The sequence below is a fragment of the Ruditapes philippinarum genome, unplaced genomic scaffold, assembly GCF_026571515.1.
Source record: "Ruditapes philippinarum isolate M1 unplaced genomic scaffold, ASM2657151v2 ctg795_1_1_1_1, whole genome shotgun sequence".
Taxonomy (NCBI): domain Eukaryota; kingdom Metazoa; phylum Mollusca; class Bivalvia; order Venerida; family Veneridae; genus Ruditapes; species Ruditapes philippinarum.
Window position 1 is genome coordinate 457,863 of NW_026857770.1, and position 12,729 is coordinate 470,591.

At 33.3% G+C, this 12,729-nt stretch overlaps 1 protein-coding gene across 2 annotated transcripts in view; it reads left to right on the forward strand.

Moving 5' to 3' along the window:
• LOC132750928 (sphingomyelin phosphodiesterase 3-like) overlaps positions 1-11,217 on the forward strand; it is a 32,225-nt gene extending 21,008 nt beyond the window's left edge. For both annotated transcript variants that reach the window (XM_060741016.1, XM_060741017.1), the window contains exons 6-7: positions 8,700-8,944; positions 10,060-11,217. In XM_060741016.1, coding sequence (XP_060596999.1) covers positions 8,700-8,944; positions 10,060-10,146 — 332 coding nt within the window. In that variant the 3' untranslated portion in view covers positions 10,147-11,217. The remainder of the gene's footprint in view (positions 1-8,699; positions 8,945-10,059) is intronic.
• The last annotated feature ends 1,512 nt before the right edge of the window (positions 11,218-12,729 follow it).

Here is a 12,729-nt window from a genome sequence, read left to right on the forward strand (position 1 = left end):
TTATCGATATAGCTCAAAAAGCTTTTTTGTCGGCAACTGTACCTATATTTTACGAGTCATAACTTGTGTTGAAACAAAACTGAAAATAAGAAACTCGTCGGGAGTATTTTTGTACTGATATGCAAATTAATTGCAGTTTATTACAGTATATTGTTGCACCAATGGTATATGTCATTGAAAAAGCTAAGAAATTTTATGCACTGTTTTTACGTGTTCATGTGTATTCTTTACATCATAAATGGAAAAGGAATTCAAACCTATTTTATGTTTTATGTTGTTAGATATGTAATCTAAATATTCAAAAATCTGGAGACAAAGTGACCCCTCGGAAGCATTAATCACAACAAAATTACATAAGAATTGCAGACTCGGTTTGATTGAGTCTGTACATGAGGGATAATGAATAAGTGCAACATCCCTCACGCCCCCTAGCACCGGCTTGAGCGGTACTCAATTCTCAACACTTAATAGTGCTGGCAACAATGATCCCGAAGGACCAGAAAATTATAACAACACTGAAGTGAAGTACGGGGCAACTTTTTTACAGCTGCCACACAGCACTTGACACCTTCAAAGTCTGACAATGGAATATGTGGTATTATCCATTTACAGGAAAGATAAATACTAGTGTAAATTATCCGGAAGAAAGTTTATGTTGATTGATCACTGCCTTTTCCTATTTTTTTCAATTAAAACAGTATTCTACATGTAAGCAAGTTGGAAATATTTTTATATGAAAACAAACTACTAGTTTTAATGACTACGGTAGTTTAAATTAATCGTGCATATATACCCTGCAAGAGAAAGAAATCCGTAACAGAAAAAAATCTTTTACTAAATCTCGTTACATGTTCTGTTTGTATTTTAGTTTTTTAACAGAATATAAACATTTTAGCATCTGCATCATCGTATTATAATGATGATCTGTTTTTGAAAGATACTAAAAAAAAAAAACCCAAAAAACTTCGACTAAACAATGCCGACTTTTTGTGTGTGTACATGTGTTTTCCTTCTTTTCCTACGTATTATTTTTTATTTAATATTTCATTTCATTAATTCAATTATGTTTTTAAACGTCATCTTAAAATATTAAAAGTAGGTTCTCCGCGGTGATCGCCGACAAATATCATATGAAACACGAAACTATCCAGTATTCAAGTTTTGGAAAATTCAAAATTATTTGTTTCGTATAAAATTAATTTAAGCTGTATTGCATCCCGTGGAATATTAAAGACATGACAAAATCTATATACCGAGTACATAGACATTAATTAATCAACGAACGTGGTTTTCCAAGTGATCTCCCTTTTTAATGTAATCACAGACGCTTGGGGGTCAGATCCTGCCCCCCAACGTGATACGCCCCTGTAAACACTCTACCAAAACTATTTTAATATTTAAACACGAATGGGACATCTAATACAACGATAAAAATGGTTTTCAAACATTTTTTACATATATGAAAAAATACCGTATACCATCAAGTCTCAATAAAGTAGACTTGATGGTATACGGAATTTTTTCATATATGTAAAAAATGTTTGAAAACCATTTTTATCGTTGAAATAGATGTCCCATTCGTGTTTAAATATTAAAATAGTTTTGGTAGAGTGTTTACAGGGGCGTATCACGTTGGGGGGGCAGGATCTGACCCCCAAGCGTCTGTGAATGTAATGACGTTTTGGCAGGAATTCAAAAGAGGTTAATCATTCGACTTTTTCGGCAGTATGACAGTAACTCGATTGTTTTATTTATCAAAAGTGAATTGCAAAATTCTTATTTTGAATATGATAGATAATGTTTATATTTAATAAAAAAGCAAAACAAACGTTAAAAAGTGCAAAAAAGACCAAATTTTAGGCTGATTCCGGTAAACCTTCCGACAGTATGGCAGTAACCTGCTGATATTAAATATCTTGTTTTATTAATCAATAGTGATTTTATTTACAAAAATCGTTTTACATATCATTGATATCGTTTTCTATTTAATTTAAGATGCAAGAAAATTGGTTAAAAGTTCATAAATAAGCAAACTACAGGCCGATTTCGGTAATGATTCGCCGATTCCGGCAGTTTACCCGTTTCCGCCGATTTTAAATATTTTCACTGTTAATGTTAATTAAAAGCGATATTTTTTTCACTTTTTCTTTGGAGACCAATTATAACGTTTAAGTTTTATAAAACCTGGCAAAACAAATATTATTAAAATGCATAAATAACCAAATCACAGTCCCTCGACGAATCCGGCAGTATGGCAGTAACTCTCCGATCTTAGATCTATTTTTTAATCACAAAATCTTTTGACATATCATTTATAATGTTTATATCTTATAAAAAAGCAAAATTATTCTTTAAAAATTCATTAATAACAAAATTACAGGTCGATTCTAGTAAAGTCCCCGCGGATTCCGGTAATTCGGGCAATTCCGGTAGGTCAAGTAACCGAGGCATACATCTTACAGATTATGTGAAAGATCAATATCATAATAATAATAATAATGATGATGTAATAATGATAATGATAGTCAAACATGTGCATACATATAAGTTCTGAACTTTACTAAATAGGTTATAACATAAGACCACTGAATAAAAAAATATTGTCATAGCGGTAATATTACGAATATGTGCCTTTTTCGTACATAGATTTCGGTGGTTTTCGTACATAGATTTCGGTGGTTAGCCCTTTTAAAACTGAAGAAGGTTCAGTGCCGAAAATTTAGCTATGAACTTGTTAAAGTAATTGTGTATTTTATAAAATAGCAGTAACTGAATAGGCCCTACACTTCATAAATAGGGTAAGTAAATTATATAAATAAAGGCTGTTGTATATGTCTTCCTTTTCGTCTGTTTTAATGTACTTCACAGTGACTAATTATTTATGTCTGCGTATCGTAATTGAACGGTAGAAATGTACATCAAATGTATCATTAACTCCTTTGCATTACACGATAAAAAAATCAGAAAATACATATGCGTCATTATATTTTTAATTACTCGAAGCGATGCGCTCAAAATAATACGTGACGTTGATGACGTCAAACTGTAGTATTTTTATTTTCTTGATAGGTTGTTTTGATTTATTATAACTTTTTTGTCTAAACAGATATCTGACTCAATCTTGCTGCATTTGTTTTAAATATAGTTAATTTTTTATATATCAAATTTTTAATATTTTTTGCCGATGGGCCAAAATTGACCCAAACCGTACCAAGCCCTTTTGCTTTGAAATTCACAAAGCTTCAGAATCCAATATGGCGTCCAATATGGCTGTCAATTTTTCAACAAATATATATCTCATTATGGTAGATTTTACAGCTCTTTGACTATGAGATATAGCTGTACACCCTTTAATAGTTAATAAAGAAAAATGATGGTCATTACAGAGCTTTAACAAGTAACTTCTGCTCTTTTTGTAATAATATTTGCTAATTTATATAATCAACGATTTAATATGCAAAACATGACTTATGTAGGATGTATATTAAACATTTATCTTCTTATATTGGCTATTACTTGAGGTGAAAAGTTGAACAGGCACTTTAAAGACTAATTAATTCGCTTTTTTACGTCATGAATAATATTTTTTTATAATAATATTAATGGGTAAATATTGTGGAAGCAAGGAGGGATTAAACTGCCTGCTAGGGCTTAGTCAGAGAGTATTACAGTATTTTTATTAGTCATATAAGTACACTTTGATTCTTTACTCATACAAGCCTTTTTATGTCACACGCAACTACCATAATAATCCTCCACAAAAATAATTGATATATTGTTGTTTGAATTATTAGATTAGATATAAATTATGTTTCTTGCATTATAAAATATCTTAATGCAATGATTAGTCCAGGGGAATAGGGCTTTAAATGTGTCCTCATGTTTCTGCAGATGTTAATGCACAAAAAAAGGTCCATTGACTTTCTATTGTCCAATAAATCATCACAGAAATACTTGGACTTCACCAAGAAGTTTTTAGATCAGAAACCGTAACCACTGAATCAGAGCAACAGGCCAAAAAAATAGCATTTAGTTATAAATGTTGCTCAATTTCTATAGTCTCTAAGCTAACCTTATCTTTCCATTAGCTAATCTTAATTAAATCTTGATATTTAATCCTATAACACCTCCAAAAGCATATAAAATAAAAAATGTTCAGTCTGGACAAAACAGTTACACATTTCTAGTGAAAATTTTACAAAATGTATTGACTGAAAAGTAAACAGAGTTGGCCATGATCACAGAATGATGTGTTGTATGATAGTATATGTGTTCCTCTTCTAGAACTTGCATGTAATGTTTCAGTTTATTATATAATCTATAGATAGCTTTGAAATGCATTTCTCTGATTAGAAGTAACTTTTTGTTAAAAGGTTACAGGTCAATATCAAGAGTATATTCGCTGTTTTTTCTTCTAATAATACATGTAGATTTTCAGAGTATATTCAACGTTTTTTTCTCTATGAATAGATTTTTGTGAAAGCCCACAAATGATGTGTGTTATGATGTGACGTCATGCCAAGTTTGTTGTTATTATTCTGGAAAAAAAAATAAATAAATAAATAAACAAAAATCGCAATTAAAAGTCAATTTAATGCGCATTAAAACACAAGGCCAAATTATGGAAAAAGTAGACAAGCTGAAAATTATCGATTTCCGTTGTATTCAATGATAGGTTTAATAGTCCATATAAAAGCGATTTATAAATTATATAATAAAACAACAGATATGTACTTCTTAGTGTACAGCACATACATGAAGCACATCATACTCACTAGTTAAAAAGTCCATATTTGTATAATACTCGTATTCTACTTAAAGCACTGGTATACTTTGTATTGGTATGTTGCTCTTATACCACTGGCATGTAATGTCTTGGTAATATGCTTCTATTATAGTGCTAGCATGTAATGTCTTGGTAATATGCTTCTATTATAGTGCTAGCATGTAATGTCTTGGTAATATGCTTCTATTATAGTGCTAGCATGTAATGTCTTGGTAATATGCTTCTATTATAGTGCTAGCATGTAATGGTTTGGTAATATGCTTCTATTATAGTGCTAGCATGTAATGTCTTGGTAATATGCTTCTATTATCGTGCTAGCATGTAATGTCTTGGCAATATGCTTCTATTATAGTGCTAGCATGTAATGGTTTGGTAATATGCTTCTATTATAGTGCTAGCATGTAATGTCTTGGTAATATGCTTCTATTATAGTGCTAGCATGTAATGGTTTGGTAATATGCTTCTATTATAGTGCTAGCATGTAATGGTTTGGTATGATCCTCTTTCAGGATCGCTCAATCTATTTTTCCAGTTGCTTTAAATGACCTGAATACAACTTTGAAAAATGGAACTAAAACATGCACAGATCTTCTACATATTTGATCTAAAGCATTCTATGAAAGATTTTTTGATCCCATTAAGACTTATTATGACTTGTGTAAGATTAAACCTTGAAACATTATACCAATTAATTATTTTATATATCTTCATCTTTAAAATGTAAAAGGGTTATTTATACTGTCTTACATGATGATAGGGGGAAGTTCACTGACTTAACAATGTATTGGACAGTCAATGCTTTTAAGTTCTTGAATGATCTCAGGAAATACAACAGACGACTGTTAACAGTTCAAATTAGTAGTCACGCTACAATTGTACAAAATCCAGACATTTGAACAAAATACTTAGAATAGAATCATAGCAAGAAGTAATTGCATACAGTAATTGCAACAAAACATGTATAATGATGATTGAAATAAAGAGATGTTTACCTATGTTAAATTAGGACTCAAGTGTTGTTGATTACAACTGATAGCATGCAGTAAATGATCACCAGGCAAATCAACATGGCATGATACTTAACTTTTCTGTGTTAAGTTACTGATTTTAAAGCCGCACGCCAACAGATACATGCTAATTTTTATAAAAGTTTTGGAAATGTACAGTGAAAGTTGTGAAAACCGGACGGCTTTCGGACCGAGGGTTTTGTCTGGTTTTCTCAGCGGTCAGATTTGAAGATGGTGTTTCTAGAGAATCATCATCGTCTGTGTCACTATGATTTAAAGGGTCTGGATTTGTAGAACACACTGTGCTGAGAAATGTATCCTCCCAATCGGGTCTATCATAAATCTCTTCAGTTGGAAGAGTATTTTCCACTTTAGAGACACTTCTAAAATCGCAGTTTGGAAATGCATCAATAAGTTGTTGAATTGGGATGTCATCATATGGGTCATCTGTGTCTAAGTCACACTCTGTCAGTGTCTCGGTAGTAATAGCATCACACACAAAATCTGATTTCTTAAAACAACTCCGTATAGTGTCAACAGATGTTTCTTGCCAAGATTTGTAAATCCAACGCACTGATTTTGCAAGTTGGGATGCACTTGGCACAGTGTCCATTTTACACAGTATGTGTCTTAGTAGATACTTCCGGTATCGTGCTTTAAAGGCTCTGATAATTCCCATATCTAATGGTTGTGAAGTGCAATTTGGAGGAATGAACTTTAGAGAGATGTTGCTAAGTGTGACATCATTGCAGTGAGAAGTAGCATTATCCATGAACAATAAAATATTTCTATTTTTACGACGCATTATCCTGTTCAAGTTTTGTAACCAGTCTTTAAAAAGAACTGCAGTCATCCAACTTTTCTTGTTTGATTCCCATTGTACAGGTATCTGGGTTTTATCAATGTTTTTAAAGCACCTTGGATTTGTAGCCTATCACTTACGGCTTAAGCTTTTACCCGCCTAAACTACAACACAACATCACTGTTAAGTGCTCTTTTGCCAATTTACCCCCTTTACAGTCTTCTGACTTAATACACAATGTCTTATCTGGCAATGTTTTAAAAAACAGACCCGTTTCATCACAATTAAAAATGTCATTGTCATCGTATGTAGACAGCATATCTGGCAAGCGCGACTTATAATTATTCAGTCACTACTTCCGGATCTACATCGGCCCTTTCACCACAAACTTTTAACCATTGAATGTTGTGGCGATTTATAAAACTGCTGAGCCAACCATTACTAGCCTTGAAGTCCTCAATTTCAAGGCGCTCGGCAATAGAAGCTGCTTTCTCACAAATTAGCCGACCTGAAACAGGGATGTTCTTTCCCCTAGCTTGCTTAAACCATTCAAACGTCTTCTCATTTACATCCGTATATTTGAACTTATAGTTAATCCTTTGCTTTTTTGAACTGCAATTTTGTTCGTATCCTTCTTAATAACTTTGTTTGTTTTTAATAATGTCACCAACTGTAAATTTTCCGATGCCATATTTGTCAGACAATTATTATAATGTAGGTTTTGGCAAAGTTTTGCTGTCTTTAATTAATTTAACTTTGTCACTTATAGACAGCTCACGTCTAATTCTTTTTGGCGATTGAATATGGCATGGTGCGGATAAATGTCTTTTCCATGGCGTTGACATTTTGGAAATAAATATACAAAAGCAACACAGTATAAAAGTTCTCTATTTTTTATTCATACTGATTTTAACTTACCATTTCCTCGTGCATTTTGGCATGAATATAGAACGGTATACAGCTATACCTTACAATAAATCAAACTGTGAAATAAGACATAATAAACAATTCAGACAATCAGTGTGCTGTTACCGCTCAGTTAGCGTTTTAGACACAACCAATTGACAAGTATAAAAAGGTTATTCACACCCTCCGTCATCAGGTATTTGTCAAGGTTATTATCTATTTATAATTGACTTCATAGTCCTCTATCAACCGTCCGATATTCGGTTTTTACAGATTCCGATATGTTGTCATGGGTTTAATGAATAGTTTATAATTTTGTTGTGATTTAGAATGATTCTGATCGGGGATCACTTTGTTTCAAGAATTTTGTGACTTCCAAAATATAATGTTTTTCCTTCTTACCTATATAATGTGACTTCCAATGTCAAACATTTTCAGTTCCTGACTTCCAAATTTTGGAACTAAATGGGAGCCCTGGGCTGTTACTAGGGCAACCTGCTGAAAACCTGAGACCATCTGTGTCAGCATGCCTATTTGCAAATAATTTGAATTGGGCTGTTTTTAATGAACTGCTGAGTAAATAAAGTTTTTATGTCAACTTAAACATGTATTGCATAAGACACTGTCAGTGTCTCGTTGAAACACATTATTGACTGAAACAGACTGACAATATAGATTGACAACCATAACCATAATGTTCAAGTATTAGAGCTACAATGTACATTTGAGCCGCGTCATGACAAAACCAACGTAATGCGTTTGCGACCAGCATGGATCCAGACCAGCCTGTGAATCTGCGTAGTCTGATCAGGATCCATGCTGTTCGCTTACAAACCCTATAACAAGTAGAGAAACTGATAGCGAACAGCATGGATCCTGATCAGACTGCGCTGATGCGCAGGCTGGTCTGGATCCATGCTGGTTGCAAACCCATTATGTTGGTTTTGTCATGACGCAGCTCATTTGTTTGTTAACTTGAAACATACGGTCCTTTGCATCACCCACTTTATGCTCACTGTTACCAAAAATGTTTTTCTTATATGATAAGAATACACCTTTGGTGGTAACATTAATTTATTAGTTGACACCTGGAACCACCAAACAGTATATACAGGTATTTCAGTTTTCTGAACATTGAAATATGTTAATGAGAATTAAAATCAAAGCCTAATAAAGAATGTCACATCTTGTCTTGCAGGAACAGAGTTGAGAACACCTTTGTTACATGAAGAGGCTGTCAGTACACCTGAGGGCCTTAAAACTGTTTTGGAGGACCCTTACTTAAGACAGTATTACCTTATAGACGCTGATATTGAAAGTGCTACGATGGATGCAATCTATAATGCCCCTTTGAAGAAAGATGCCCATGGAAATTTGATTTTGTCACCTGTGGGTGGAAGAAGGAGAATTGATGTGGTATTGTACAGAAAAGAAAGTCCCGTGGTAAGCTTTAGACTAAAATTTCAACTAAATTTGAGTTTTGTTGGACTTGTTAGTTGCGATCATCATCAGATCACCTGATTTTAGTCACACTTTTGGTGAGGTTTTTTATACTATCCCATCTTTTGAGCTTAGGTATGTACAGCATAAATTGCTCAGAAATGAGCTTTTATGATGGCAGTGTGTCTGTCTTTCTTCATTATCCTCAATTGCTAAAAAAAATAACATCTCCTAAACCACATGGTGGCTTTTGGCCACAATTCACAGGAATGATCTTAGGGTGTCCTCTACAAAAGTTGTATACATGGTTCCAGTCTGATGCATAAGAAGGTCAAAGGAACTTGAAAAGGATGAAATCAAATTTCAAGATGGTCTAGTTAGGTTTAATGCATAATTCCATTATTACTGACGTCTTAATTCAACAAAAAAAGATGACAAAATTGTCAAGAAAACATGTTTTTTCTTATCTATAATCTAATTTTTTTACTAATAAATAAGTTGAGTTTATTTCCTACTAGGAATTCAATGTTATAGCGATGTATTTAGAAAAGTTTTTACCAGCCTGAACATTATTTTTTTTTTTTGGCGGGGGGGGGGGGGGGGATCAAGATAAATATTTGAAGTTATTCAGAATAAAAGAGCTTATTGCATGGATATGTAGGCTGGCCTCAGTGGCCTGGATTTGTACTTAGTGGCAAAGTCTAATCTCTTTTGGTTCCAGCATGACAAGTGTTAAAAAGAAAACTAAAAATCTGTTATGTAATTTTACTGGTGATGAATTTCATGAAAATATTTCATTAGATAGCTATATACCCTTTCAGGAACTGTCTGTCCTATATAATGGTTGAAAACCAGTTACACTGGTGCTTAAGTTAATGAACTTGCAATTTTTTCAAGTCACTGCTGCGTTAATATGAGACGGGGAATATGGAAGTGCTGGTGTCACATGAATTTGACAAATAAAGTGTTGTGTGACAGACAAATATTATTCAAAGGTTCATTTCTGTCATTATTGGCACCATTAATATAACACATACAAAATAAACACGTCAGATTTAGCTGATATTTGATAGAATTTCTCACTTTTGTGAATTGCGTTTTTTATTTTCTAATTTCAGAAGATACAGAATTACAACATTATCACACGTCTGGCGCCATTGACTGACCACATTCCAGTTTCAGTGACTTTCAGTTGTGATAACTAATTGAACGTGTTCTTAGATAATGAATATCCATGCTTGTTCCTGCCTTACAACATTCCTTTTTCAAGAACCTTCATTGACATTAACTTACTGTACCAGAACATATTCCTGAATTATTAATTTTTTTGCCCCTAACTTAAGTCTTTTTTGTATAAGCTTTGTTTGCTGGTTTTTCTATAATTAACTCGTATCTGTATCGAAAATATCCACTTACTGTCCGCAGTAGACTAAACCCCAGTATCAACAACATTTTCTCTTCTTTTTAGTCCCTAATTTTTTCACACTTATCCGTATCGTCAACTAATGGCCCTTAGCTGAATTATATGTACAAATGTAATATAAGTAGGCCTTGACGTGGGATTTCAAGTATGTTAGTTTGCTGTTAAGAGCATTTCATTTATAAAGCAAAGATATTTTAACCAAAAAAAAATGACAATAATAAATGCTCTCTTAGTGTTTTAACTCAGAATTTCTTTATTTAAAAAAAAATGTATCACATTAGTCATAAGTACCAGTTACTTTTATATTTTTCTCCCAAATTTTTCTCATTAAATTTTCCAATACCAGCAACTCTTTTTTCTTAAAGGATTACTCGGGCAAATTAATGACAAGATATCAAAATGATTTAATGTACTCCAATTATGAAAACATGACATTTGTTTTAAAGCCGAAGCATGAATTTAGGTATAAATTCTATATTTTTGGGGTTTGATTTGAAATATATCTAGATACATGTATATTGAACTATATCTAGATATATTGAAAGAAATGTAGACGTCAACAGAATCATCGAGTTGTTTTAAAACCATGTTACTTGAACAAACCATGGAAGTTACAATAACAGATATTGTGGATATTGTATGATTGAAACATTAGTCAAAGTCAACATGTTTTTTAACGTTTCCAGAGTTCACTGTGGCAACTATTGTGAAAACTAAACGCTCTAACCTGACCACCTGACCCAAGTTAGGAAACCACCATTTTATTCTTTATAAAGAGTAAAGTTTTGTCCCTATGTCCGTAGTGTATTTATTTTACGAACATTAACAGAATAATGAATGAAAAAATCAAAATGAAGAAATGAAAATTTTAGTGTATTTATTTTACGAACATTAACAGAATAATGAATGAAAAAATCAAAATGAAGAAATGAAAATTTTGCTATGTCTCTCTTTAAGTATCAGCCCCTCTTAAGTTTTCTCCCAGATTTTTTTCTAGCTCACCTGTCACAAAGTGACAGGGTGAGCTTTTGTGATCGCTTTTCGTCCGTCGTCCGTCCGTAAACTTTTACTTTAAATGACAACTCCTCATAAACCACTAAGCCAATTTCATCCAAACTTCACAGGAATGTTCCTTTGGTGGTCACCTTTAAAAATTGTTCAAAGAATTTAATTCCATGCAGAACTCTGGTTACCATGGCAACCGAAAGAAAAAACTTTAAATAATTATCTTCTTTTAAAAAACCGCAAGAGCTAGAGCTTAGATATTTGGCATGAAACATCTTCTAGTGAGTGTCTACCAAGTTTGTTCAAATAAAAGCCCTGGGGTCAAAATTGGCCCCGCCCCAGGGGGTCATTGATTTTCCCTATATGCATATAGTAAAAACTTAAAATATCTTCTTTTAAAGAACCCAAAGAGCTAGAGCTAAGATATTTAGCATGAAACATCTTCTAATGAGTGTCTACCAAGTTTGTTCAAATAAAAGCCCTGGGGTCAAAATTGGCCCCGCCCCAGGGGGTCATTGATTTTCCCTATATGCATATAGTAAAAACTTAAAAAATCTTCTTTTAAAGAACCCAAAGAGCTAGAGCTAAGATATTAAGCATGAAACATCTTCTAGTGAGTGAGTGTCTACCAAGTTTGTTCAAATAAAAGCCCTGGGGTCAAAATTGGCCCCGCCCCAGGGGGTCATTGATTTTCCCTATATGCATATAGTAAAAACTTAAAAAATCTTCTTTTAAAGAACCCAAAGAGCTAGAGCTAAGATATTTAGCATGAAACATCTTCTTATGAGTGTCTACCAAGTTTGTTCAAATAAAAGCCCTTGGGTCAAAATTGGCCCCGCCCCAGGGGGTCATTGATTTTCCCTATATGCATATAGTGAAAACTTAAAAAATCTTCTTTTAAAGAACTCAAAGAGCTAGAGCTAAGATATTTAGTATGAAACATCTTCTAATGAGTGTCTACCAAGTTTGTTCAAATGAAAGCCCTGGGGTCAAAACTGGCCCCGCCCCAGGGATGTCATTTATTAACTATATGTGTATAGTAAAAACTTTAAAAATCTGCTTTTAAGAAACCCAATGAGCTAGAGCTTAGATGTTTAGCATGAAACATCTTCTTATGAGTGTCTACCAAGTTTGTTCAAATAAAAGCCATTGGGTTAAAATTGGCCCTGCCAGGAGGGTGGGGGGGGGGGGCTATATACAGGTGAACGACTTCAGGGCCATCATGGCCCTCTTGTATGATTCAGTATCAACAACTTTCGCCTTCTGTGCCGATTTCTCACATTCCTTTATCTGCAAACTTTATGTACTATCCTACCTCATATATAACTAGCTTCACATGCAATCATTTACTTTAGGGTAT